The 27,289-nt window shown below is 45.4% G+C and overlaps 2 protein-coding genes across 6 annotated transcripts in view; one reads left to right on the top strand and one right to left on the bottom strand.

Annotated features, from left to right (window-relative positions):
* The window catches only part of ANKRD13A (ankyrin repeat domain 13A), a 40,869-nt gene extending 27,151 nt beyond the window's left edge, over positions 1-13,718 (top strand). For 2 of the 4 annotated variants that reach the window (XM_058425941.1, XM_058425940.1), the window contains exons 9-15: positions 1,164-1,225; positions 1,966-2,099; positions 2,938-3,095; positions 4,405-4,518; positions 8,060-8,220; positions 10,550-10,617; positions 11,649-13,718. In XM_058425941.1, the coding sequence (XP_058281924.1) occupies positions 1,164-1,225; positions 1,966-2,099; positions 2,938-3,095; positions 4,405-4,518; positions 8,060-8,220; positions 10,550-10,617; positions 11,649-11,844 (893 nt within the window). In that variant the 3' untranslated portion in view covers positions 11,845-13,718. Of the gene's footprint in view, positions 1-1,163; positions 1,226-1,965; positions 2,100-2,937; positions 3,096-4,404; positions 4,519-8,059; positions 8,221-10,549; positions 10,674-11,648 lie in introns of all 4 variants that reach the window. The other 2 variants (XR_009209119.1, XM_032168718.2) reach the window with 2 other exon arrangements.
* On the bottom strand, positions 893-23,500 carry CUNH12orf76 (chromosome unknown C12orf76 homolog). Of its 2 annotated transcripts, XM_058425942.1 has the most exons (3): positions 23,480-23,500; positions 22,638-23,146; positions 15,110-16,743 (listed from the first exon to the last, which is right to left on the bottom strand). In XM_058425942.1, the coding sequence occupies exons 2-3, from the start codon at positions 22,882-22,884 to the stop codon at positions 16,658-16,660; spliced, it is 333 nt and encodes a 110-aa protein (XP_058281925.1). In that variant the 5' UTR covers positions 22,885-23,146; positions 23,480-23,500; the 3' UTR covers positions 15,110-16,657. The 2 variants fall into 2 exon arrangements, 1 of the variants encoding a protein (XP_058281925.1); XR_009209120.1 differs by lacking the exons at positions 15,110-16,743; positions 23,480-23,500 and adding an exon at positions 893-2,046 and having other exon boundaries at positions 22,638-22,745.
* Positions 23,501-27,289: the final 3,789 nt, after the last annotated feature.

Below are 27,289 nucleotides of genomic sequence, written 5' to 3'. Positions count from 1 at the left end.
GTGCCATTGCACTCCAGCCTGGGCAACAAAAGTGAAACTCCATCTCAAAAAAAAAAAAAAAAATTTCCTGGCTGAGCACAGTGGGTCACACCTGTAATCCCAACACTTTGGGAGGCCAAGGTGGGCAGATCACTTGAGCCCAGGAGTTTGAGGCCAGCCTGGCCAATATGGTGAAACCCTATTTCTACTAAAAATACAAAAATTAACCGGGCGTGGTGGCGCACTCCTGTAGTCTCAGCTACTGGGGAGGCTGAGGCAGGAAAATCGCTTGAACCCCAGAGGTGGATGTTGCTGTGAGCCAAGATTGTCCCACTGCACTCCAGCCTGGGTGACAGAGCTAGACTCCATCTCAGAAAAAAGAAAAAGGAAAGAAAATTTCCTTAGTCTGACTCATTCTTGGAGGTGTTTCCCCATAGTTGGCCTCATCTGTAATTAAAGCTATTCGTGAGGGCTTGTTTATGTGTTATCAAGAACAATTGTTGAATTCAGCCAAAAAAGGAGATAAGGACATTTGAGAATATTTATCATTGGAATGAGTGATTTAGTCCAAACTATTGTGATGAAAGATTTAGACAGAACTTGGGGTCTGAGCAAAAACATTGCATGTGGTTGCCACATCCCAGCCCCACCAGTTCTATGGCCTTGTGAAATTACTTCTGCTCTGTGCCTTAGTTCCTCAGCAGTGAAATGCAGGTGATACCCAACCTTCCTTAGAGTTATTGAGAGGATTAGATGAGTTACGACGTGGAAGCCTTTAGAATGGCGCCTGCAGTATGCGGTAAGCATGCAGTAATTGTTCACCAGCACCACCACCACCATTGCCATTACTCCACTTTGACAGATGAGGGGAACTGAGGCCCAGAACACATGGGTAGCAAGTGGCCAAGGTGGGGTTGGAATCTAGGTCTGGCTCACTCCAAAATCCAGACTCTTCCCATTATTCTGCTTTAGTTCTTACAACTGTTTATCTAATTTAGAGATCCTCATGAAAAGCACCCTATAAAGGATAAATTAGTTTATGGTTATTGTGAATGATTTGATCAGCCAATCTGTAATTGCATTTCCTAATGAGGTAGCTTGGACCAGAAACTTTAATGAAGATCTTTTTTTTATAGCCACAAGTGAGATATAATATTAGACTTTAAACTTCCCCCCCTCTTTAGCGGATAGGAACCCGCTGGAATCTTTGCTGGGAACTGTGGAACACCAGTTTGGTGCACAAGGGGTAAGTTGAAGCAATGAGCTTTCATTGCAGTTAGATGAAAGGAAACAACTTGTCTGTGTCTGGGATGGCATTTACTGGATCCTGAACAGCCCACTCTTTGTAAAGGCCAAAGATACCCCCAAGCTGGAATTTGAGATACTCTTTTGGAAGAGAATTAGATGAGTGACTCTTTGAAAGTAAATAAGGATTTTAGAGGTGGGGTAGTGATTATAGAAATCAGGTGCTTTCCCTCATCCATTATAAACGAGGGGCCTCTTTATAGAAATGGAACTTAAAAAGGATTCAGGACTTTATATTGCAACAGAGCACCTTAACAAATATTTTCTTACTTGATGCTCACAGTAACTAGATGAACTTGGTACAGTGGATGTCCCTGTGGGTCAGAAAAATGAAATTACCTTTCCACTGTCAAAGCTAGACAGGGAAACAGCTAGAACTTCAACTCCAAGTCTTCCAAGTCTCATGCACTTTCAGATATTTCTTTCTTTTTTTCTTTGCTATAATCAGGAGATAAAAATGTAAAGGAGAGTAGAGCAATACTTTAAAATGAAGAAATCCATTAGACTTCCCGTGTAGTTTGGTGATACCCTCATAGATTTTCTTGTTCCATGCAAAAAAGTTAGTGCATAGAACTTCCCGGTCTTTAACTGGTTAATACGTCCACCTCAGACACTGAGTGCCACAGGCCTTCACTTGTGAACATCATTTGGCATTTCTGACTCTCTTGAGTTCTGGCTCAGCAGGACCTCACCACGGAATGTGCTACTGCAAACAACCCCACAGCCATCACGCCTGACGAGTACTTCAATGAAGAGTTTGATCTGAAAGACAGGGACATTGGAAGGCCGAAAGAGCTGACGATTAGAACACAGAAGTAAGAGAGGTTCAGCTGCCATTTTCAACCTATGTATGTTTCAGAAATTGTGCTGTTTTATGGTGTTATGTTGGATCATTCCACTGCCCTCCCCCACACCCTTTTTTTTTTTTGAGATGGAGTGTCACTGTGTTGCCTAGGCTGGAGTGCAGTGGCACGAACTCGGCTCACTTCAACCTCTGCTTCCCAGGTCCAAGCAATTCTCCTGCCTCACTCTCCTGAGTAGCTGGGACTACAGGCACGTGCCACCATGCCCAGCTAATTTTTGTATTTTTAGTAGAGACAGGGTTTCACCATATTGGTCAGGCTGGTCTCGAACTCCTGACCTCGTGATCCGCCCGCCTGGGCCTCCCAAACTACTGGGATTACAGGCATGAGCCACCGTGCCCAGCCTCCTCTGCCCCTTTTTATAAAAAATAATTTTAAAATTACTTTGCCATGAAAGCTAACAGTAGATTGTCCATGTTATTAGCTCTTTTCCAAATAGAATCTAGATTGGATGTAAGAATTCCTTTTTTTTTTTTTTTATTGCTAACCAGCTTCAGCTGATCAAGTTGAAATGAAACTGTTCCACCCGCTATCATTTCTTCATGCTTGCTGTCATTTAAAGCTTTGATCGTGGCGGTTGTCACGCAGGTCGCTTGCCTTTATTGCCAGATTTTAGGGTGATGTGAATTCCTTTCAGCCCTAGACATTTGACCTTTAATAGGTCTGAATTAAGAGATGACTGGGCAGAGTGTGGAGTAAGGCTGCTGTTGTCTAGCCTACTGCATAGCAGTAATCTCCTTTTCCCATCTGGTGGAGATGACCTCAGTCTTTTCTTGGTTGAATTCTGCAGGTTTAAAGCAATGCTGTGGATGTGTGAAGAGTTTCCCCTCTCTCTGGTGGAGCAGGTCATTCCTATCATTGACTTAATGGCTCGAACGAGTGCTCATTTTGCAAGACTGAGAGATTTCATCAAATTGGAATTCCCACCTGGATTTCCTGTCAAAATAGGTACTGATAAATAAACTTGGGCAACACTTGGAGGTTCTGCCCATGTTTGTGGGTGGCAGCATGTGGGTGGCAGGATGCTTCAGAGAATTGGAGTGCTTTAGGTCAAAGTAGCTTATAGACATAATGGAGGTCAGAGTTCTGTGGTTTGATTTAAAGAAGTGTTATGATTGGTGGTTCATTTTGCGTATCAAAGTCAAGAGATCTCCAACCATCATTTCTTTTTTTTTTTTTTTTTTTGAGACGGAGTCTCGCTCTCTCACCCAGGCTGGAGTGCAGTGGCGCGATCTCGGCTCACTGCAAACTCCGCCTCCCAGGTTCACGCCATTCTCCCGCCTCAGCCTCTCCGAGTAGCTGGGACTACAGGCGCCCGCCACCACGCCCGGCTAATTTTTTTTTGTATTTTTAGTAGAGATGCGGTTTCACCGTGGTCTCGATCTCCTGACCTCGTGATCCACACACCTCGGCCTCCCAAAGTGCTGGGATTACAAGCGTGAGCCACCACGCCCGGCCGTCCAACCATCATTTCTATTTGCAAATGGTGCTGACAGATATAAAAAGGCATAAAAACATGACACAGTCATTGTTTTAATGTCAAATCTTAATTCAGTGAGACTTCAAATTAGATAATTATTTGAGGAAGACAGTTGACACCAAGATCCTTTGATATGTAAATGTGATCTACGTCCCAAGCTAGTATGCATAATGCTATATATGTATATATCATACATACTACTCATGAAGAGTATTAATTTTGGATAGTTGTATGTTCATGACACTTGAACCCTGGCTTGATCACTTACTCACTGTGATCTAGGAGAAAATACATAACTCATTTTCTCTTGTTTTTTTGAGATGGAGTCTCGCTCTGTTGCCCAGGCTGGAATGAAGTGGCGTGATCTTGGCTCACTGCAACCTCCGCCTCCTGGGTTCAAGCGATTTTCCTGCCTCAGCCTCCTACGAAGCTGGGATTATAGGCATGCACCACCACGCCCAGCTAATTTTTGTATTTTTAGTAGAGATAGGGTTTTATCATGTTGGTTAGGGTGGTCTCGAACTCCTGACCTCAGGTGATCAGCCTGCCTCGGCCTCCCAAAGTGCTGGGATTTCAGGTGTGAGCCACCATGCCTGACCGAAAATACATAACTCTCAATCTTGGTTTTCCCATCTGTGTATTGGGAAGGGTTGTTATGAGGCTTAAATAAAATTATACTTATCAAAGTACTTGGCATAGTAAGCATTTAGTAAATGATAACTATTATTGTTATTCTCAGTAAAGTTTACTTATAAAAGTTTTTATTTTGTTTGTTAGAAATTCCCTTGTTTCATGTCTTAAATGCACGGATTACATTTGGAAACGTTAATGGCTGTAGCACTGCCGAAGAATCTGTATCTCAAAATGTGGAAGGGACCCAGGCTGATTCAGGTAAAAAAATAAATAAATACAAAGTTTAGTTTTGTTATTCAAAAAAAATTTGTGGCCGGGTGTGGTGGCTTATGCCTGTAATCCCAGCACTTTGGGAGGCCGAGGTGGGCGGATCACCTGAGGTCGGGAGTTTGAGACCAGCCTGACCAACATGGAGGAACCCCGTCTCTACTAATAATACAAAAATTAGCCGGGTGTGGTGGCGCAAGCCCGTAATCCCAGCTACTTGGGAGGCTGAGGCAGGAGAATCGCTTGAACTGGGGGAGAGGCGGGGGGACAGAGGTTGCTGTGAGCTGAGATTGTACCATTGCACTCCAGCCTGGGCAACAAGAGCAAAACTACATCTCAAAAAAAAAAAAAAATTATAATCCAGTCATTATATTCATAATTCACTCTGAAGCTGGTGTATCTGAGGGAGTAGATGTCTGTGTTGGATGAAAGAAAATTTCAGATTTAGTTTAGATTAAGAAAAAAAAACTTGTAGACTATATATGATCCTAGTTATATTAAAAAGACAGGATGTTCTTAAAAATCAGCTTTATTGAGGTGTAATGTACATACAATAAAATGCTCTCATTTTAAGTGTGACGGTTCAATGCATTTTTTTTTTTCTTTCTCAAATACAGAGTCTCACTCTGTCACCTAGGCTGGCATGCAGTGGCACAATCTCTGCTCACTGCAGCCTCTGCCTCCCAGGCTCAAGTGATTTTCCTGCCTAGTCTCCCAAGTAGCTGGGAATACAGGCGTGTGCCACCATGCCTGGCTGATATTTGTATTTTTATTAGAGACTGGGTTTCACCATGTTGGCTAGGCTGGTCTGGAACTCCTGACCTCAAGTGATCCACCCACCTCGGCCTCCCAAAGTGCTGGTGTGAGCCACCATACCCAGTCACATTTTGACAAAGGTATGCATCTGTGTAACCACCACCACAGTCAAGATAGACAGCATTTCCATATGCCCCCAAATTTCCTCACGCTCTTTTGCCATCAATACAATTCATGATTTTAGATGCAATTGTAAATGGACTTATTTTCTTAATTTCATTTCCAGTTACTAGTATATAGAAATATAATTGAGTTTTGTATTTTGACCTTGAATCTTTTTTAAAAATGTTTTAATCTTTTTTTTTCTTGCACAATTGCATGGCCAGGATTGACCTTGTTTATCTTGTAACATGGCTGAATTTACTTGTCTTACACTTTTTTTGTAGATTTCTTAGAATTTCTTACATATATGGTCATGTTGTCTATTAGTAAAGAAAATTTTACTTTTTCCTTTCTAATCTTTAAGCTCTTCATTTCTTTTTCTTGACTTATTGGACTGGCTAGGACATCTAGTACAATGTTGAGTAAGAGTGGTAGGAATGGCTGTCCTTGTCTTGTTCCTGGTTCTAGGGGAGGAAGGATTGTTGTGCCATTAGGTATGATGTTAGCTGTGTAGGTTTTTTGTAAATGTCCCTTATTAGTTGGAGGACATTATTCTCTTATATCTCTAGTTTGCTGAGAGTTATTACCATTTTAAGTATTGATTTTTGTGAGATGCGTTTTCTGCAACTATTGTGATGGTCCTGTGTTTCTCCCCTGTAGTCTACCAGTAGGAGGAATCAAAAGATAGCATTTTAATGTATATAAATTAAGACTTCAAATAAAAACAATTGAACTCGACAGTAATATACAACTTTACATTCCCATATAGCAATAAAGTTGGGTGATATGTGTTCATGAGGTTGTGCAGCTAAGGAACACTCGTGTACTCTTGGCAGGAAGAGGAGATTGGTATAGTTCCTTGAATAAAACATTCAGCATTACTGTGTAAACTGAAGATGTGTATGACCTAGCAATTCCTAGATGTGTACCCTAAAGAAAGTTATGCACATGAGCATCTGGAGACCCCAGTACTGGGCAGCAGCATCCATTCATAACAGCAGAAACCTGGAAACGACCCAAATGTCCTCAGATGGTAGAGTGCGCTATTGTGCTCTATTAATACAACAGAATAACATATAGTATTGAAAATAAAAATTTATAGCTATGTGCATCAAAACTGTTGAATTTCAAAAGCATAATGTTGAATGAAGAAAATCCAATTTGAAGAATAAATTCCACATGATTCCATTTATGTCAAGTTCACAAACAGGCTAATACAAACTATTAGAATAATATACATGTGGCAAACTCCAGAGAAGAGCTAGGCAGTGTAAACAACTATTCTGAATTATGTATTTACCTCTGGAGAGGAAGAAGGGAATATTGTTAACAAGGGATGTGCCTGTGGTATGGTATTGATAGTGTTTTTTCTTTCTTTTTTTTTTTTTTTTTTTTTTTTTTTTTCTTTTTTTTTTTTTTTTTTTTTTTTTTTGAGACGGAGTCTTACTCTGTCACCCAGGCTGGAGTGCAGTGGCGCGGTCTCGGCTCACTGCAAGCTCCGCCTCCCGGGTTCACGCCATTCTCCTGCCTCAGCCTCCCGAGTAGCTGGGACTACAGGTGCCTGCCACCATACCTGGCTAATTTTTTTTTTTTTGTATTTTTAGTAGAGACGGGGTTTCACCATGTTAGCCAGGATGGTCTCGATCTCCTGACCTCGTGATCTGCCTGCCTCAGCCTCCCAAAGTGCTGGGACTACAGGCGTGAGCCATCGCGCCTGGCAGTTATTGATAGTGTTCTGTGTCTTAGGCTAGGTGAAGGGCACACAGGCATGTTTTATTATTATCATTTTTAAGTGTTCAGATATTTTATATATACCATCTTTTATATATTTACCATATATCTTCCTGCTAAAGGAAGAAACACATTGGTGTGACTGTGCGTATGTGTTTAGGGGGAGAAATCTGCGCTTTTCATTTTATAGTTTTGTGTATTTTTTTATGACTGTGTTCGTTGTTTCCACTAAAATCAAGGAAAAAGAAAAGGCCAGGCACGGTGGCTCACGCCTTAATCCCAGCACTTTGGGAGGCCAAGGCAGGTGGATCACCTGAGGTCAGGAGTTCAAGACCAGCCTGGCCAACATGCTCAAACTCCATCACTACTAGAAATACAAAAAATTGGCTGGTGCGGTGGCTCACGCCTGTAATCCCAGCACTTTGGGAGGCCAAGGCAGGCGGATCACGAGGTCAGGAGATTGAGACCACCCTGGCTAACACGGTGAAACCCCATCTCTACTAAAAATACAAAAAATTAGCCGGGCAAGGTGGCGGGCGCCTGCAGTCCCAGCTACGTGGGAGGCTGAGGCAGGAGAATGGTGTGAACCCCGGGGGGTGGAGCCTGCAGTAAGCCGAGATCGCGCCACTGCACTCCAGCCTGGGCAACAGCGAGACTCCGTCTCAAAAAAACAAAAATAAAAATAAAAATAAATAAAAAAGAAAAAAGCTGTATTCTGTCCCTTTTTTCTGTCATGCTTCCTCAGAATCTCTCATATAATAGTAAGCCTTGATTATTATAATTTTGAGCCTTTTTTTTTTTTCTAATGTAAAACAGTTTTGCAAAAAGTTGGAGTGGAAATGTAATGAACTCAGATACTGGATGGTTGCCTTTTGTGTTTCAGCTTCCCACATCACAAACTTTGAGGTTGATCAATCTGTGTTTGAAATTCCCGAATCTTACTATGTTCAAGACAATGGCAGAAATGTGCATTTGCAAGATGAAGATTATGAGATAATGCAGTTTGCCATCCAGCAAAGTCTGCTGGAGTCCAGCAGGAGCCAGGTGTGTTTATCAGAATATTCTAATGGCAGGGCGTGGGAGGTCTTACCCTCTGGGTTAGCCTCAGTGTTTGGCTGATTTGAAAGATTTATTCTAAATATCAAGTTTGACACATTCATGGTATTTGCATAGGTTATACTTTGTGCATCTGGTCTTCTTACAAAAGCTTGTTATGTAAGAGACCATCTACATAATCCCAGTCAGCACCATTCACAAGATGTCTTCAGGCAGACTTTCCTTTTCCTCATATTCACGCACATAGCTTGTAATTCTGTACTTTTCAAGATGTCCTTCATCATTTTCTAGCACTGAAGCAGTAAATTACTGCTGAATCACATCATCATATTTTTCCTGAAGAATTACCTGTGTGTCAGTAGTCTCGGATCAAAGCAGTGAAGTGGATTTGAATCCCACTCCCTCCACAAAGGGTACCATCTCCCTAAACTCTCTCTGGGTCTCTAGTGAAACAGAAAATGGAGGACGGGACAGACCTGTGTAAGCAGTAGGCTTTGTGTGTGTGTGTGACTCTATGTTGCCCAAGTTGGAGTGCAGTGGCTGTTCGCCGGCATGATCATATTGCACCCTCAAACTCCGGGGTTCAAGAGATCCTCCCACCTCAGCCTCCCAAGTAGCTGGGACTAAAGTCATGCACCACTGCGCCCAGTAGAACAGTTGCCTTTTATCGTCGTATGTGGTTCACCCTCCATGCCTCACCTACCTGGGACAGTCCAAGGCTTGAGGTCCTCCTCCCCTAACATCAACTTCTTCCATCTCCTTCCTTCTGTGGCTCCTGGCTCTACTAGGGTAGGGTGTGGTCTGCCTCCAGCACCCTCTGGTGTGTCCTGGGTTCCTGCAGTCCATTTATTTGTTACTTGGCTTTTTCTTCCATTCTTCATTCAGATATTTGCAGAGTACCTTCTTTGTGCCAGGCTGTGCCAGGTGCTGGGAATTCGCTGGGAATTCTCTGGGAAGCAGCCCCTGCCCTCACAGGGCTGCTGCTTTGAGAACAGTGCTCACACTCCAGCGTCCTCACTGGTTCAAGTTTATGGCTTTCTGGTTCTGTTCCTGAGTCTTAGTGCTTGTGTAATGTGAGTCTATCTCCTCCACTTCCCCCTGCCACCACCATGGCCCCATTCCCAGACCCGTTCAGTTTTCCGAGCCAGACCCCAAAGCAAGCATGTTCCCTTTGGGAGGCATCCTGGGAGAAGACCCCTGGACATCACCATCAGCCTGGTATGCTTTTCCTTTCCCTATGTAAGTGAGCTTAGCTCCCCCTGCCAGCTCCCAAGTAGCTTCATAAACCTTGTTGACCATAAGTTTTAACAAGGGGAGTAGCCAAAGTCAAAGACTACCAATATTGAATTGTGTCTTCTAATCTTGCCCTAGAATTACTGGCTAGGTGCAGTGGCTCATGCCTATAATCCCAGCACTTTGGGAAGCCAAGGCGGGAGGACTGATTGAGCCCAGGAGTCTGAGACCAGCCTGGGCAACATAGTGAGATCCTATCTCTACCAATTTTTTTTTTTTTTTTAAATTTTTGAGGCAGAGTCTCACTCTTTTGCTCAGGCTGCAGTGCAGGGGCACAATATTGGCTCACTGCAGCCTCTGCCTCCCAGGTTCAAGTGATTCTCATGCCTCACCGTCCCGAGTAGCTGGGATTACAGGTGCGCACCACCAGACCCAGCTAATTTTTGTATTTTTAGTAGAGACGGGGTTTCACCATGTTTTCCAGGCTGATCTCAAACTCTAGACCTCAAGTGATCCACCAGCTTTGGCCTCCCAAAGTGCTGGGATTAGAGGTGTGAGCCACCATGCCTAGCCTCTACCAAAAATTTTTAAAAGCCAAGTATGGTGGTGTGCACCTGTATTCCCGACTAGTCAGGAGGCTGAGGTGGGAGGATTTCTTGTGCCCAGGGGTCAAGGCTGCAGTGAGCTACGATCACATCACTACCCTTGAGCCTGGACAACAGAGTGCAACCCTGTCTCTAAAAAAACAAAAACCTGCTTTGGTTGCTTGAACTTTGCCCAAGGTCAGCTGTGTTTTTGTTTTTCCTTGTGTATATCTTCCACATGGGTTAGCTGTATTTAAGAGATTGATTTTGTACAAAGGATGAGAAGGTTGTGGCTGTGAGTTAGGCTGTGGCATGTTACTCCCTACCACTTAGGTGTTGTTTTTGAGGTAACCCAAGTCCCTGTTAGGTTTTCACACAGCACTATTGATAATGGTCATGAAAAGACTTTTAATTTGGTTCTTGGTGCCATCGTTTCCTTACCAGAATGGCACCAATTTCTCCTAAGATGTATTCATGTCTATCACATTTGTCTTTGCCAGGAACTTTCAGGACCAGCTTCGAATGGAGGGATCAGCCAGACAAACACCTATGATGCCCAGTATGAGAGGTGATTGCCTGACGTGACTCTGGAATAAACCAGGGTGGACACAGGCCTGGACACAGGCGAGCAGACGCGTGGCACTGTGCATTTGGTCCCCAGGCAGATGCATGGTGCCACATACTGGCAGGAAAGACTAGAAAAAGTAGCCTGGGAGCGGTGGCTCACGCCTGTAATCCCAGCATTTTGGGAGGCCGAGGCGGGCGGATCACGAGGTCAGGAGATTGAGACCATCCTGGCTAACACGGTGAAACCCTGTCTCTACTAAAAAAAAATACAAAAAATTAGCTGGGCATGGTGGCGGGCACCTGTAGTCTCAGCTACTAGGGAGGCTGAGGCAGGAGAATGGCAAACCCAGGAGGCGGAGCTTGCAGTGAGCCGAGATCGCGCCACTCTCTCCAGCCTGGGCGACAGAGCAAGACTCCGTCTCAAAAAAAAAAAAAAAAAGACTAAAGTGTTGGCTCTCTTGCTTCCTCTTGTGGCAGTTACTTATAATAACTCTAGACTCTTGATATCAAGTTTCCAGGAATGGGTGATAGAATTGCTGACTGGTTCACAGGTCAGTGCCATTGGGGGAAAGGTACTGAGTCAGTTTTTTCTGATTGGTTTGATCTTCTATGAATGATGTATGATCACAGGGCCTAGATGTCCTCAGTGGGAAGTTTATATAATTGTAAAGATAAGGAAGTTTGGAGGAACAGCTCCAGAGATTACAGGAAAAACTGCAAGGATTCATTTTACGAAGACTTAAGGTGTCTATGAGAGTCTGTTGATGAAGAACCTGAGTTTTTCTTTAAAACAGATCCAAGTTCAATTCCCAGCTCTATCACTTACTGGTTGGGTGGTCTTGGGCAGGAGTGTGGGGTTTCTCACCCACATACAGCACCTACACCGCCAGTTATGTGGGATTAAATGGCATCATGCATACTAAATGCCTGGCACAGTGTGCCCTTGGTAAGCGGTTAAGAAATGTAGTTACTGCTGCCACCATGATGATGAAATAGTAGTGACTCTCCCTTTTTATCTGTTTTCCAACCCAGGGCCATCCAGGAGAGCCTCCTCACCAGCACAGAAGGCCTGTGCCCCAGCGCCCTGAGCGAGACAAGCCGTTTTGATAATGACTTGCAGCTGGCCATGGAGCTCTCTGCCAAAGAGCTGGAGGAATGGGAGCTCCGGCTCCAGGAGGAAGAGGCTGAGCTCCAGCAAGTCTTACAGCTGTCACTCACTGACAAATAGACCTTTCGGCCTGTGAGCCTCTGCACAAAGCAGAGGCTGTGGGCTGTCACAGATGCTGTGTCAACCAGGGCCCCAGGGCTGAGGGCCTGCACCTTGCGTGCGTGCAGCAGGCAACAGCTGCCCCTTCTTTATGCAGAGGTGTAGAACCAGGGACTCCTGGGCCCATCCAGGCCACTCCCAGGGGTGGAGAAGGGACCAGGGATTGCAGGCCCCATCTCCAGGCTAAGGGGAGGAGAGCATCATCACTTTCCATCAGCTGTATTGGCTTGCAGGTCACATTTTTACTACCAGCTTTAGACAAAACCCCAATCCCCACAGGTTTGTAGATAAATTTTTATCAAGGAGTGATAACAAGACAAGTTATTGCAGAGTCAGGGTGCTTTTATATATGAGAGCGGCAGCCACCTCTATAAAGTGTGGTCTATGAGAATTGGAGACACTTCTTTACTGTTCACCAAAGAAATGGGTAATCTGTGCTGATCTCCTTATTTTTACCTTTTTACAGGGTTTCTAGGACATTGTCATTATTCTTCCTCCATCTCTATCTGATTCCGTTCCTTCCACACCCAGCTAAAGTTAGAGGAGATACATATAGAATCTATTTTAGATTATTGTTAGCTATTTGCATCAAATTAAGATACATAAATGGCCATGGATGTTGCCTTAGCCTTAAACATTACTAATAGTTTGACATCACCTCACTGCACGCATCGAAGGATCTGATTTGAATTTGTAAAGGCAATTCTTTTGAGAGCAGGATTCTCCAGGCTAAATCAAAGGCAGCTAATCCTGTCCCTGAAGGAGCAGCTAGGGGAACCTGAGGCTTGTTCTTGAAGTGGGCAAGCTGGCCAAAATATTGGAACACACAGAACAAAACCAGGTGTGTTCTACACCTGCACGAGTGAAGGATTTCCACATAGACACCTAGGAAAAGCCCACTGCATGCCCTAGACTCACTCCAGAGGAAGGATGGATTTGCAACCAGAAAGGAAGCTGAAAACCACGGAGCTCCATGGCTGTTCATTCAAAAGGGAAAATGATGATTCCACGTTGCTTTTTAGAGTTCAAATCAGCATCTTTCTGGATAAATCTATTTTTTAACAATATTTTTATTATTTGTAAAAGATAAAAACAACTCCCATCAGTAGCAATACAAGGTTATACATTTTAACCAGATTTTCTCAGGCCTTTTTTGGATACCTTTAGTAGTTAACTCTCTTGTCAAACCCTCCTGTAAATAACCATCGCACAACATACAGAACCCTGGGGAATACAGCCAAGGGCACTGCTCACTGTGGCCCGCGTATTCATTCCCACAGGCTGCACTGAAATAACCTGGTAAACAATACCCTCCTCCATTTTGCGTCTGTTTCCTCTGTTGTGCTTCTTTGGGGATAGGAAGAGAAACATAACTACTGTTCAAGGTAACGTCTGTATCATACAGTTAGTGTTGCCAGTGAAACGTTCCCAGATACAAAGAATTGTGCTTTTAATTCCATTTCACCATCTGCTTTTTTTTTTTTTGTCATTGTCTGACCAAAATTCCTTCTCTGCACACGAGGCCAGTATAGGCAATGTCACATTTGTTTCAAATATGCAGTGTGGCATTTTGTTTACTTTGCGTTTACTGTGAGCAAAGATACTTCTTGGAATGGCTGCAGTGAGGCTGTGTCATTGGCTCACAAAGGTGACTCATAGGTAATTTCTGTGTTTGCATTCCACTGCTCTGCTCCCTAAGGTCCTTGACTTTCTCCCCAGGAACTCACTTAAAAAGGGACTGAGCATTGTGTCAACCTGTTGCAGCGTTTTTCATATATGTGTTCACTCTAAAAATGCAAATAAAGACTGCTTCCTTAGAGGGTGCTCATATAATATTCCAGTCTTTGAGTCTTTTTCCTTTTCAGTTTTTTCTAGTGACTGGATGTACCCACACTTCCTGTCATGTATGTCAGTAGAACATTAGAATGCTTCACATCACTCAGTTCATCACTGCAAAGGTGGCATGCTCCTCCCAGCCTTCCTGCCCAGGTTAACAAGCCCCATGCTGCTCGTTTCAAATGGCAACTAAAAGCAAGCCAGTGTTGGGCTGTTCTGATACCTCTGTGGTCCTCCTGGAGGGGAACTGGCTCTTGTGGGGTAAGGGAAGCCCAGCTAACAAACATCAAAGCTCTGCATCAATGCTATCCCTTGAAGCCAAGTGCTTTGTGAGGCTGTTCCTAGAAGTCCAGATGATAAGGCTTCCAAACTCTTCCTATATCTAAATAAGCTGGTATTAAAAACAACAAAGGCACTGGCCAGTAGAAATGTATGGGTTCCAGAAATGAGGCTATATTTCTGGGAAGATGTAAAGGAGCTGCTTTGCTTTTAGGGGAAAGTAGATATCAATACTTTGAAGCCACAACGACACTATAAAGAATACCATTACTCTTTCAGGTCAAGAGATGCAATGACTATGGATTACTTAAAAACTGAAAAGCTAAGCTTGAGTGGCCCAATATCAGCAGGAAGTCTTTTTTTTTTTTTCCTGAGATGGAGTTTCGCTCTTGTTGCCCAGGCTGGAGTGCAATGGCGCCACGATCTTGGCTCACTGCAACATCTGCCTCCCAGGTTCAAGCGATTCTCCTGCCTCAGGCTCCTGAGTAGCTGGGATTACAGGCGTGTGCCACCATGCCTGGCTTATTTTTGTATTTTTAGTAGACACGGGGTTTCACCATGTTGGCCAGGCTGGTCTCGAACTCCTGACCTCAGGTGATCCACCCGCCTCGGCCTCCCAAAGTGCTGAGACCACAGGCGTGAGCCACCGCACCCAGCCAGAAACTTTAATTGAGCAACTTCTGCACGTTAGACACTGCTAGGAACTAAGTTCCTACGGCACTCTGCTCTAGTAAACAAGCTTGTCACACTACATAAATGTGGCATGTCAAGGAAGTGGAAGTCTGCTCTAAATAATGACAGGAAAGGGAAACTGCCATAACTGCCAGCTTGGTCGCAGTCTCCTGCTGACCACAAATGACATCAAGGAAGATGAACTGGATGTGGAGATTTCAAGTGATTCAGCGGTACAGTGAGTGATGAAGTTCAAAGTACCACCTAGGCCTCTGTTTAGAAATATGTGTAGGTTTAAGCCTGAGGTCCAGGTAGAAAAAAATACAACATGCTGATATGACTCCACAGCCACTAAATCATAGGCAGCACTAGACTTCTTATCTCAACTTTAGGCCAGGCACAGTGGCTCATACCTGTAATGCCAGCACTTTGGGAGGCCAAGGCAGGTGGATCACCTGAGGTCAGGAGTTTGAGACCAGCCTGGCCAACATGGTGAAACCCCATCTCTACTAAAAAAACAAAAAAATTAGCCAGGCATGGTGGCTTATGCCTGTAATCCCAGCTACTCCAGAGGCTGAGGCAGGAGAATCGCTTGAACCCGGGAGGCGGAGGTTGCAGTGAGCCGACACCGCACCATTGCACTCTAGCCTGGGCAATAGGAACGAAACTCCGTCTCAAAAAAAGAAATTTCACTTCACAGAGCTTCTTTAAGTGATTAGATCAAATTCAGACACACACCTGCATTTCAAACACTTGGGAAATAACTGGTGGAGTAAAACAATATATAGGATTTTACTTTAGTTTTAATTGACATTTTGCTCAAAAGCAAGGAACAGTGAACATTTCAATGGTTCAATGTTACAAGATTACAAACAATCCTTAAGTTAAACAGTTACAGTATCCTACTTCGGTTACTTCACATTAAATGCAGGTTGTTAAAATCAGTGCTGTGCTTCAACGCAAGATAAGCATTTCAATTTAATAACAATTAAATCTAGCACCTTGAAATAAATATTGACGACAGCTTTATAAGTATGAAAGTATCATTTCAATAGGAGGAAAAAATCCAGTTCACCAACAGTGGAAACTAATAGCAGCATTTTCAAAGCTGAGATGAAATTTGTGTAAACACACACTGGCCTGCACAGTGGACATGCACTTCTGTTGGCTGGGCCCTCCCCACCCAGGGATGAACAGAGTGCCCGCTGAGCCTTTTACATTCCAAATCTGGAAAGCTACCTCAAGTTTCAGACCGTGGGCTAGAAAGACTCAAATGCAGGGCTAGGGAGATCAATGTGTTTAAGCAGGATGGGGTGCTTTTTGTAACAGGCCAACCTAGTAACATTTCCAGTCCACCTTCAGAGCATTCCAGGCCAAAGGTGCATATAGTAACAGGTCTACCTGATGGGACCCCGACTTCAGAGGGAGCACCTGAGTGCAGGGCAGGATGCAGGTGAGGAACGAGGGCCCAAGTTCCCCACAGCTGACACCACTTTGCAACCAGCGCATTCTAGGCCAACTCAGGTGAGATTAAAAAAAAATAAATAAATCTGTGATTCTTAACCCACTGTAACCAAATGGTTCTTAAATAAGGAATGTCTACATGGTAAGTCTCCCTCTTAATAACATTTTCAAGCATTAATGATGAGTTCTTTCCAGTGTGGTTCTTACAGGCACTCACAAGGTTACCGTGTTTTCTTTCTCATGAACACTCCATCTTTACACTGACCTTTGGAGCTTTCAGGTCTTACTTTTAACAGGTACAGTCAGAAACACTGAGAAGCAGATTAGGGCCAATTATTTGCACTACAGTGTTAGGAAAAAATAATTTCTAGTACATGTTTTCTTCTAATTCATTTAGCATTTAAACTGTCCAGACCAAAGGTCATTTCCAAGTAGGAAAGTTTTGATTCCAACTTCTCCACTGGACCGTGTGCAACACAACTTATCCTATTCCCAAATACTCATTGAAGAACTTGTCTGGCTGTCACCGACGCCGAATGGGCTTGTAGACACAAAATGCCATAAGGATGACAGTCACCAGCAGGATGCTGAAAATGGTTCCCATCAACACTGCAAAGGGAAAACAGGTTACTTCCTAATGGCAGCTCCAGGTTAGGCAATTCATCCACTCACTGCCAATGATTTATCAAATGCCACTTGCTGCCAGGCACTATGTCAAGTGCTGTGCAAACAGCTGTAAACAGATCCTCTCTCCAGTTGTCTCTATGTATAGTTGGGGGAGAAACAAACAGGTGACAGCATTTCACATAGCTTGATATACTGTGAAAAAAAAAAAAAAACAGTAACATGCTAGGGATGGAGACAGGGTGGGCAGCAAGAAGCGGGGACGGTCAGGAAGCATCTGAGGAGGAGACTCACAAACCGAGACAGGCCGAGTGTGGTGGCTCATGTCTGTAATCTCAGCACTTTGGGAGGCCTAGGTGGGTGGATCACTTGAGGTCAGGAGTTCGAGACCAGCCTGGCCAACATGGTGAAACCCCATTTCTACTAAAAATACAAAAATTGGCCAGGCGTGGTGGCATGCGCCTGTAGTCCCAGCTACTCAGGAGGCTGAGGCAGGAGAATCGCTTGAACCCGAGAGTCGGAGGTTACAGTGAGCCAAGATTGCGCCACTAAGCGACAGAGTGGGACTCCATCTCAAAAAAAAAAAAAAAAAACAAAAGCTGAGACCTTACGAGTGAGGCTCTGCAGGGAGCGTGCTGCAGGCCCAGGGATCAGCTAAGGAAGGGCCTTGAGGCCAGTATAAGCCCAACACACTCAGTGAACAGAAGGGAGGCAACCAGGCAAGAAGTGCAGGAAGAGAGGCAGGAAATCAGGCCAGAGAGGAAGGCCGGGGCCGGTCTGTGCAGGGACTTGGAGACCATGAAGGAAACATGGATTTTAAGTTTAAAGAGAAGCCACTAGGGGGCTGTAGGCAAAGGAACGACATCATCTGATTTCGTTGGAAAAAAAAAAAAAAAAGATTCCTCTGGCTTTTGTGTGGAGAATTGTTCGACTATAGTGGGGCAAGAGAGCAGGATGCCCAACTATGCCTTTAAAGCCATTAATAAAAATCTGGAGATTCAATAAAGTATTTCAGTCTCAAGATGAGTCTTGACAGGGCCTTTTGAGCAAAGAAGCAACTAACTCACAAATCTGTTATGTTTGGCCAGGTGCAGTGGCTCATGCCTGTAATCCCAGCACTTTGGGAGGCCAAGGCGGGCGGATCACGAGGTCAGGAGTTCGAGACCAGCCTGGCCAATATGGTGAAACCATGTCTCTACTAAAAATACAAAAAAATTAGCCAGGTGTGGTGGCGTGTGCCTGTAGTCCCAGCTACTCAGGAGGCTGAGGCAGGAGAATTGCTTGAACCCAGGAGGCAGAGGTTGCAGTGAGCCAAGATTATGCCACTGCACTCCAGCCTGGGCAAAAGAGGGAGGACTCCGTCTCAAAAAAAAAAAAAAAAAAACTGTTACGTTTTTAAGACTAAATTTCACATCTGAAATTTTCAAGGTGCTCAGGTGAGAAATGGGAACTACAACTGATTACTCAAGTTGAGCCCTGGTGATACAGGATAAGGACCTGGGCTTTAAACTACCACATAATAAAAAAGAAAAATAAATAAAGACAAAAATAAACTAGCATAACCAGCAACCTGTCAGAGGTTTATTCGATAGCAGCAGTGACACGCAATCTTGTTTCTGTGACTATCTCAGCGATCTTGGAAAGCATTCAAAACAAGCAAATGTACACTGATGTGTGTTTGTAGGGATGTGGGCCCATCCCAGGTTCCAGCTAGGGCCTAACCATGGTTGTTCTTCAGTCTCATTACTGTTCTTTTAAAAAAACCAAGATTTAGCCAGGCAAGGTGGCTCATGCCTGTAATCCCAGCACTTTGGGAGGCCAAGGCAGGCAGATCACGAGGTCAGGAGTTCAAGACCAGCCTGGCCAACATGGTGAAACCCCGTCTCTACTAAAAATACAAAAATTAGCTGGACGTGGTGGTGTGCACCTGTAATCCCAGCTACTCAGGAGGCTGAGGCAGGAGAATTGCTTGAACCCCAGAGGCAGAGGTTGCAGAGAGCCAAGATCGCACCATTGCACTCCAGCCTGGGCGACAGAGTGAGACTCTGTCAAAAAAAAAAACAAAAGAAAAACCAAGATTTGACCATAGTTTTATTTAAATCAGTAACTTTGTAGTATCTGTAACCCCACACACACACACACACACACCTTCCACACTTAAACCAGTTATTATTTTAAAACCGACTATACAGAAAAATCAGGCCAGGTGTGGTGGCTCACGCCTGTAATCCCAGCACTTTGGGAGGCCAAGGCAAGCAGATTACCTGAGGTCGGGAGTTCAAGACCAGCCTGACCAACATGGAGAAACCCCGCCTCTACTAAAAATACAAAATTAGCTGGGCGTGGTGGTACATGCCTGTAATCCCAGCTACTTGGGAGGCTGAGGCAGGAGAATTTCTTGAACCCGGGAGGCGGAGGTTGCGGTGAGCCGAGATCACGCCACTGCACTCCAGCTGGGCAACAAGAGCGAAACTCCGTCTCAAAAAAAAAAGAAAAGAAAAGAAAAGAAAATTCATCTTTTTTTGGTGAGTGAGGGGGAAGAAGGAAGGAGAAGGTGACAAAGACAGCATGTCAAAACTCCAAAGGCCAGAAGTAATTTTAAGATCTTTGTCAAACAAAATCTCCAACCTACGTGAACTAAATATCATGTCTTAAAATAAACCTTGTTAACTGAATACCCGCCCTAATTTTCAAAAGTCCTGAATTCGGAGTTTCTACGGTTTGGACTACAATTGGACTTAAAGTTGTCTTATTCCATTTAAATAAACCATTTTCTTGCATCTCGCATTTTGGAAGAACTCTAAAAAAAATTTAAAACTCCCGGCCGTGCGCAGTGGCTCAAGCCTGTAATCCCAGTGAGAAGCCAAGGCGGGCAGATCACAAGGTCAGGAGATCGAGACCACTCTGGCTAACATGGTGAAACTCCGTCTCTACTAAATATACAAAAATTAGCTGGGCATGGTGGCAGGCACCTGTAATCCCAGCTACTCGGGAGGCTGAGGCAGGAGAATCACCTGAACCAGGAAGTCGGGGGTTGCAGTGAGCCAAGATCGTGCCACTGCACTCCAGCCTGGCGACAGAGCGAGACTCCATCTCAAAAAAAAAAAGATAAAAAATTTAAAACTCCCAAAGCAGGAATGCAGAAGATTGGAATTGGGGAATGGAAATCTACCTTTAAAAAATAAAGAAGGCCAGGCGCAGTGGCTCACACCTGTAATGCCAGCACTTTGGGAGGCCAAGATGGGCAGATCACTTGAGATCAAGACTTCGAGACAAGCCTGGCCAACATGGAGAAACCCCCTCTGTACTAAAATCACAAACATTAGCCAGGCATGGTGGTGGGTGCCTGTAATCCCAGCTACTTGGGAGGCTGAGGCAAGAGAATCACTTGAAGCGGGGAGGTGGAGGTTGCAGTGAATCAAGATCATGCCATTGCACTCCAGATTGGGTGACAGAGTGAGACTCCGTATTAAAAAAAATAATAAAAATAAAATTTAAAAAGGAGCTTAAAAGCATGAGTTGTTAGGTACATAATGGCCATGCATTTGGGGCCTGATCAATTCTCCCACTCATCATCTTTTCACTTCTCCCTACACTTTGCATGCAGTGACAGTTGCCTGAATGGCAGGCCCAGGCAGAACCTTAAAAGAATGTTTTAGGCCGGGCGTGGTGGCTCACACCTGTAATCCCAGCACTTTGGGAGGCTGAAGTGGGCAGTTCATGAGGTCAAGAGATTGAGACCATCCTGGCCAACATGGTGAAACCCCATCTCTACTAAAAATACAAAAATTACCTGGGTGTGGTGGCACACGCCTGTGGTCCCAGCTACTCAAGAGGCTGAGGCAGGATAATTGCTTGAACCCGGGAGGCGGAGGTTGCAGTGCGCCAAGACCGCACCACTGCACTCCAGCCTCGGCAACAAGAGCAAAACTCCATCTCAAAAAAATAAATAAATACCAACCGTACAGAACTGCCTAGGACAGCATTTCTCAAACTATCTATGGCAAAGGAGTAGTATTTATAGTTTCTAGTCTGTCCCAGACCACTACATAGCCCTTCTGTGCATGACTAATAACCAGCTCTCTTCATCTGCAAAGCATTCCGGTTCAGAGATACCTAGAATTGGTCTCTAAGTGCTTGGATGTTGCAACAATGTCAAACTGTTAAGTTTCCAAACACTCTCAATTTCTGTAGTCATCTCTTTGCAAGATAACATAGTTTACAGACTCACATTGGTCTGCAGACTACCCTTTGAGTAGTACTGTTCCACAGCAGTGGGTCTCCAAAGGGGATTTGGCGTCCCGTGGACATTTGGCAATGTCTGGAGAGATTTTGACTATCTTGATTAGGAGTAGGGGGTGCTACTGGTATCTAAAGGCTGGGGATGCCGCCAAACTTCTTACAGTGTTTAGGATAGCCCCCCCTCCACTGCCCCTCGCCCCCTGAAATCATTTATCCAACATGTCGTAATATCCAGGTTGAGAAACCCTGTTCTGAAGGATCGAGTGGGATAATGTGTGGAAACTATTTAGTAGAGTGCTAGGTACACAGTAAGTCACCAACACATGACAGACACTGAGTTCATGTAGAGTCGAGATAATCCAAAATGATACTAATAGCCACTTTGTAGATATACAGATGTACCAAAGAGATACAGTGGGAAGGGAAGACTTTGGCGAGGGGCAGATTTATTGCGAAGTTTGCCAAGCTTTAAGTTCCAGAACTCCTTCCAAAGCCAAAGCCATGCACACACACATATGTATGCAGTGTGTGTGTGTGTTGAAGATATCCTCCCACAACTTATGTTTCAAGCCCCCAAACAGGTTCTAGTATTGGCCTCATCATTTCCTAGCTATGTAACTTTGGGCAAATCACTTCTCTGAGCTTCATTTTCCTTGTCTGAAAAATAGAGCTGCAACATCAGGTGCGGTGGCTCACACTTGTAATCCCAACACTTTGGGAGGCCGAGGCAGGAGGATTGCTTGAGCCCAAGAGTTCGAGACCCCCATCTCTACAAAAAGTAAACAACAACAACAAAAAAATGAGCCAGGCATGGTGGTGCATGCCTGTAGTCCCAGCTACTCGCCCGGGATGCTGAGGTGGGGGGATCACTTAAACCCAGGAGGCCGAGGCTGCAGTGAGCCAAGATTGTGCCACAGCACTCCAGCCTGGGTGACAGAGGAGACACTATAGTAAAAGAAAAAAAAAAAAAAAGGCTGCAAACCGTACATTTCTCATTAAGTTACTGTGAGGCTCAAATGAATTCGCGTATACAAAGTGTGTAGCACAAGACACGGGATGTAGGAAATGCTCAAAAACTGTTACCATTTTTGCAATAAATACTGGCTCCTCTGAGAAAGAAGAGGGGTGGGGTAAACGATGTGCCTTGTTGTCTAGCCTGAGCCCACACAGCCAGAGACGAGAGGACCCAGAATGAGACCTAGGTCTCCCAATTGCAGTTCATTCATGGGCAACCAGTACATAGTGAGAGCCTACTGGACACCATGCCAGGCTCGAGACCAGCCTGGCCAACATAGTGAAACTCCATCTCTACTAAAAATACAAAAATTAGCCAGGTGTGGTGGTGTGCGCCTGTAAACCCAGCTACTCGGCAGGCTGAGGCAGGAGAATTGCTTGAACCTGGGAGGCGAAGGTTCTAGCACATATTGAGCACTTGCCGAGAGGTAAAGCCCAGGCCTTCTGCCCCAGGCTTTTGGAGAGGGAGTCTCGGGGCCCCCTGAGGGGCCTCACCTGCACCCCCCGCACTCACCCATCTCCCCACTCTATCCCCTGTCCGCTCCGTACGTGCCTGGCTCCAGCACCCGAAGCAGTGAAAGCTCAGGCACTACCCGCCGCCCGCCAGCCCCAGAGCCGCTCACCCAGGTTCTGTCCGCGCAGCACCGCGTACGGCCGGCTCCGCTCCAGCGGATCCACGGGGCTCGGGGCCTCTGCCTCCCCAGCCAGGAGGCTGCAGAGGCCAAGGCACAGCCACGGTAACGCTGGACGCAGCATCTTCTCCAGCCCTGCAGAAGCAGAGAGGCCACTTCCGTCGCAAGCCCTGCCTCTGTCTCCTCCCAGGTCTCTCTGCGTCGCTGCCACCGCCCTTAGGGCGCGCGTCATTGCCATGGTAACTGTGCGTCCTGGTCTAAGTTACGCTTCTGCCTAAGATTTGTTCCGGATTAACGTTCCTCAGTAACTAATGTTTCCCCCGGACCAACTTTCCGTTCAGATCAACTTTCCGTCTGTGCCAACGTTCGCCGCGATTACCGTTCTGCTGTGGTTGGCGTTCCCTCATCCACTGGGGTCGAGGTCTTTTTGGTCCATTTGGGGCCTATTGAAGATTTTTTTACGAATCCATGCGTTTTCTTATTAAACCTTCATTACGAGCCTGGAAAATAGATACTGTGTTTCTATAATACAAATGCCATCTTCTCAGGGAGCCTTTGCCCAGATATCCTTTTCTAAAATTGCAACCCTCCCTTTCCCTTAATGTACATTCTCCCTACCTTCGTTCTCTTCCATTCCCCCCATTCACTTTAGACTCATCACCATTTACCTTATACATTTAACGTACATTTGATGATTTTCTGAGGACCTGCTCTGCCCTAGCATGTAAAGTCCACGAGCACAGCAATTTTGTTCTTGCTCTCTGCTCTGTCCCAGAGACTGAGGGGAGAGAGAGACCCTCTCATATTGTATTATATTGTCTGATACTCAGTACCTGTTTTAAGAAAAAACAACAAGGAAGTAAAACCAAAGACAGGCAGCCCGGCGCCAGGCCCGAAACCAGGCCTGGGCTTGCCTGGCCTAAACCCAGTAGTTAAAAATCAACTCATAACTTAGAAACCGTTGTTATTCATAGATTCCAGACATTGTATAGAAGAACGTTGTGAAACTCCCTTCCCTGTTCTGTTTCTCTCTGACCACTGGTGCATGCAGCCCCCGTCACGTACCACCTGCTTGCTCAAATCAATCACGACCCTTTCATGTGAAATCTTTAGTGTTGTGAGCCCTTAAAAGGGACAGAAATTGTGCATTTGGGGAGCTTGGATTTTAAGGCAGTAGCTTGCCAATGCTCCCAGCTGAATAAAGCCCTTCCTCCTACAACTTGGTGTCTGAGAGGTTTTGTCTGCGGCTCGTCCTGCTACAAGACTAGAAGAGTAGCATATTATATTCAGTAACTGTTTGCTGAATACATGAGGGAATTGAGCTAAGTGTTTGGCCCAATGCTGCACACACAAAGTGGCAGAGCTGGAATTTGACCCAAGCATAGTTTTGAATCTGGAGGCTTTACCACCTCACATATTGCCTCACCTCCTGAACGTTTGATTTGTAATGGGATTAGTATCATTTACCTCACAATGGATGTGCAATACAAATGTCAGAGGCGTGTGAACCAAAGCAACTCCATCTTAAATAGGAGCTGGGTAAAATGAGGCTGAAACCTACTGGGCTGAATTCCCAGACAGTTAAGGCATTCTAAGTCACAGGATGATAGAGGAGGTCAGCACAAAATGCAGGTCATAAAGACCTTGCTGATAAAACAGTTTGCAGTAAAGGATCCTGCTATAACCCACCGAAACCAAAATGGTGACGAGTGACCTCTGGTCATCCTCACTGCTACACTCCCAGCAGCACCATGACAGTTTACAAATGCCATGGCAATGTCAAGAAGTTACCCTATATGGTCTAAAAGGGGGAGGCATGAATAATCCACCCCTCGTTTAGCATATCATCAAGAAATAATCATAAAAATGCCCAACCAGCAGCCCTGGGGGCTGCTCTGTCTATGGAGTAGCCATTCTTTCATTCCACTACTTTATTAATAAACGTGCTTTCATTTTGCACTGTGGACTTGCCCTGAATTCTTTCTTGCGCTAGATCCAAGAACCCTCTCTTGGGGTCTGGACCGGGACCCTTTTCCTGTAACGTATTTCTGGCAACCACAGAAGGGACTATAGTGCAGAAACCTGACCCAATGGCTACCTTTGGGTAAGTGTTGGGGTCCGTTAACACAACCAGGTGTTCGCCTGCAAAGGGAAGGTATAATCCGCCGTATTAAAGACACTGTGCACCAACTTCTTCATTTCTTTCTCCACGATCTCCTCTTTCACTTCTGCTATCCTTTTCACCTTGCTGTGCACAAAACTGATGACAGGCTCTTTCCACTGGTACAGCTTGCCACTCACCAGAGCAAAGCTAAATGGCAGGCACAGGAAAGCATCAATGGGAGGCATAGCACAGTAGGTTGGGAGGCAGGCTCTGCAGGCCACTTCCTTTCCAGTCCTAGCTCTGCTGCATGACTTGCTTCTGTGTGACTCGTTTTCCCTCTCTGCACAATGGGAGCATAGTCATACCTGCCTCATGAATTGTGAGGATCAAATGATATATGTCTGCAAACTCCTTTGCCCAGTATCTGGCACATACTGAGCACTTGCTATAGGAAAGCTGCTGCCCCCAATCTCAATTTTTTTTTTTTTAATGGAGTCTCACTCTGTCACCCAGGTTGGATGGAGTGCAGTGGTATGATCTCAGCTCACTGCAACCTCCGCCCCCTAGGTTGAAGTGATTCTCCTGCCTCAGCATTCTGAGTAGCTGGGATTACAGGTGCACGCCACCACGGCTGGCTAATTTTTGTATTTTTAGTAGAGACAGGATTTCACCATGTTGGGCAGGCTGGTCTCGAACTCCTGACCTCGTGATCTGCCTGCCTTGGCCTTCCAAAGTGTTGGAAGGTGTGAGCCACCATGCCCGGCCCCCAATCCCATTCTTTAACATTGCCTAACATGGACCCTCATAGATAGGACAGCTTCTCAAGTCATAAAGTCCCACTCCAGTGGGTTCACCAGCTTGCACCTTCCAGTCAAAGGCTGTGTGTGATGCATTTTCAGAAACACCCACCTGCTTTATCAATAACATTGAAAATGGCAGCTACTCTTTTTTTTTTTTTTTTTTTTTTGAGATGGAGTCTCACTCTGTCGCCCAGGCTGGAGTGCAGTGCAAGCCCCGCCTCCTGGGTTCACGCCATTCTCCTGCCTCCACCTCCCAAGTAGCTGGGACTACAGGTGCCCGCCACCACGCCCAGCTAATTATTTTGTATTTTTTTTAGTAGAGACGGAATTTCACCGTGTTGGTCAGGATCTCCTGACCTTGTGATCCGCCCGCCTTAGCCTCCCAAAGTGCTGGGATTACAGGCATGAGCCACTGTGCCCGGCCTTTTTTGTTTTTTTTTTTTTTTGAGACGGAGTCTCACTCTGTTGCCCAGGCTGGAGGGTAGTAGCACAATCATAGCTCACTGCAGCCTCCAACTCCTCAGCTCAAGTTGATCCTCCCACCTCAGCCTCCTGAGTAGCTGGACCTACAGGTGTGTACCACCACGCCCGGCTAATTTCTATTATTTTTTGTAGAAACGGGTCTCTTTGCGTTGCCCAGGCTTGTCTCAAACTCTTGGCCTCAAGTGATTCTCCACCTCAGCCTCCCAAAATGTTGTGGTTACAGGTGTGAGCCACCACACCAGGCTGCAGGAGCTACTCCTTATTGGGCACTTAATACGTGCCAAGTGCTCTACATGCAACATCCCCTTTAATCCTCACAACAGTAGGAGATAGTTACTGTGATTGATTACATGCATGTGCCATCGCGTCCAGCCTAAAGGGTTTGTTTTAAATGCTTTGTTTACTCATTCAGTTTATTTATTTAGTCCCTTCTCTCTGCCCAACTGCTGAATGATATTAGCAAGTCTAAGATGATGGCTGCCCTCTATGAGCTGACCTTGGGAAGCTGAGACAGAGTGGGCCAAGACTCAGCCCCAGCTGTTCTCCACCTTGGCTATGTAACCACCCAGTGAGCTTTCAAAATTGCAGCTCCCCAGATCCATCCCTGGAGACTATGATTTCATGAGTCTGGAGAGTTATCCAGATACCTATATATTTGTTAAAAGTTTACGGCCGGGTGCAGTGGCTCACGCCTGTATTCCCAGCACTTTGGGAGGCTGAGGTGGGCGGATCACAAGGTCAAGAGATCAAGACCATCCTGGCCAACATGGCGAAACCCCGTCTCTACCAAAAATACGAAAATTACCTGGGCCTGGTGACACATGCCATTTACTCAGGAGGCTGAGGCAGGAGAATCACTTGAAGTCAGGAGGTGGAGGTTGCAGTAAGCCGATATTGTGCCGCTGTACTCCAGCCTGACGACAGAGCTAGGCTACGTCTCAAAAAAAAAAAAAAAAAAGTTCCCAGGTGAGACTGGGCACAGTGGCTCACGCCTGTAATCCCAGCATCTTGGGAGGCCGAGGTGGGTGGATCACTCAAGGCCAGAAGTTCAAGACCAGTCTGGCCAACGTGGTGAAACCCCACCTCTACTAAAAATACAAAAATTAGCCAGGTGTGGTGGTGTGCGCCTGTAATCCCAGCTACTCAGGAGGCTGAGGCAGGAGAATTGCTTGAATCTGGGAGGCAAAGGTTGCAGTGAGCCGAGATTGCACCACTGCACTCCAACCTGGGCCACAGAGCAAGACTGTCTTGGGAAA

The sequence above is a fragment of the Hylobates moloch genome, unplaced genomic scaffold (assembly GCF_009828535.3).
Source record: "Hylobates moloch isolate HMO894 unplaced genomic scaffold, HMol_V3 SCAFFOLD_12, whole genome shotgun sequence".
Classification (NCBI taxonomy): Eukaryota; Metazoa; Chordata; class Mammalia; order Primates; family Hylobatidae; genus Hylobates; species Hylobates moloch.
The sequence above is the reverse complement of the archived record's forward strand: the minus strand, read 5'-3'. Positions and strand labels throughout refer to the sequence as shown.

Excerpts from the sequence above, each read along its gene's own strand:
- CUNH12orf76 (XM_058425942.1), bottom strand. The coding sequence starts at position 22,884 with ATGGCAATGACGCGCGCCCTAAGGGCGGTGGCAGCGACGCAGAGAGAC. Across the intron at positions 16,744-22,637 it reads GCTGCGCGGACAGAACCTGG|TGTTGATGGGAACCATTTTC; the intron begins GTGAGCGGCTCT and ends TTCCCTTTGCAG.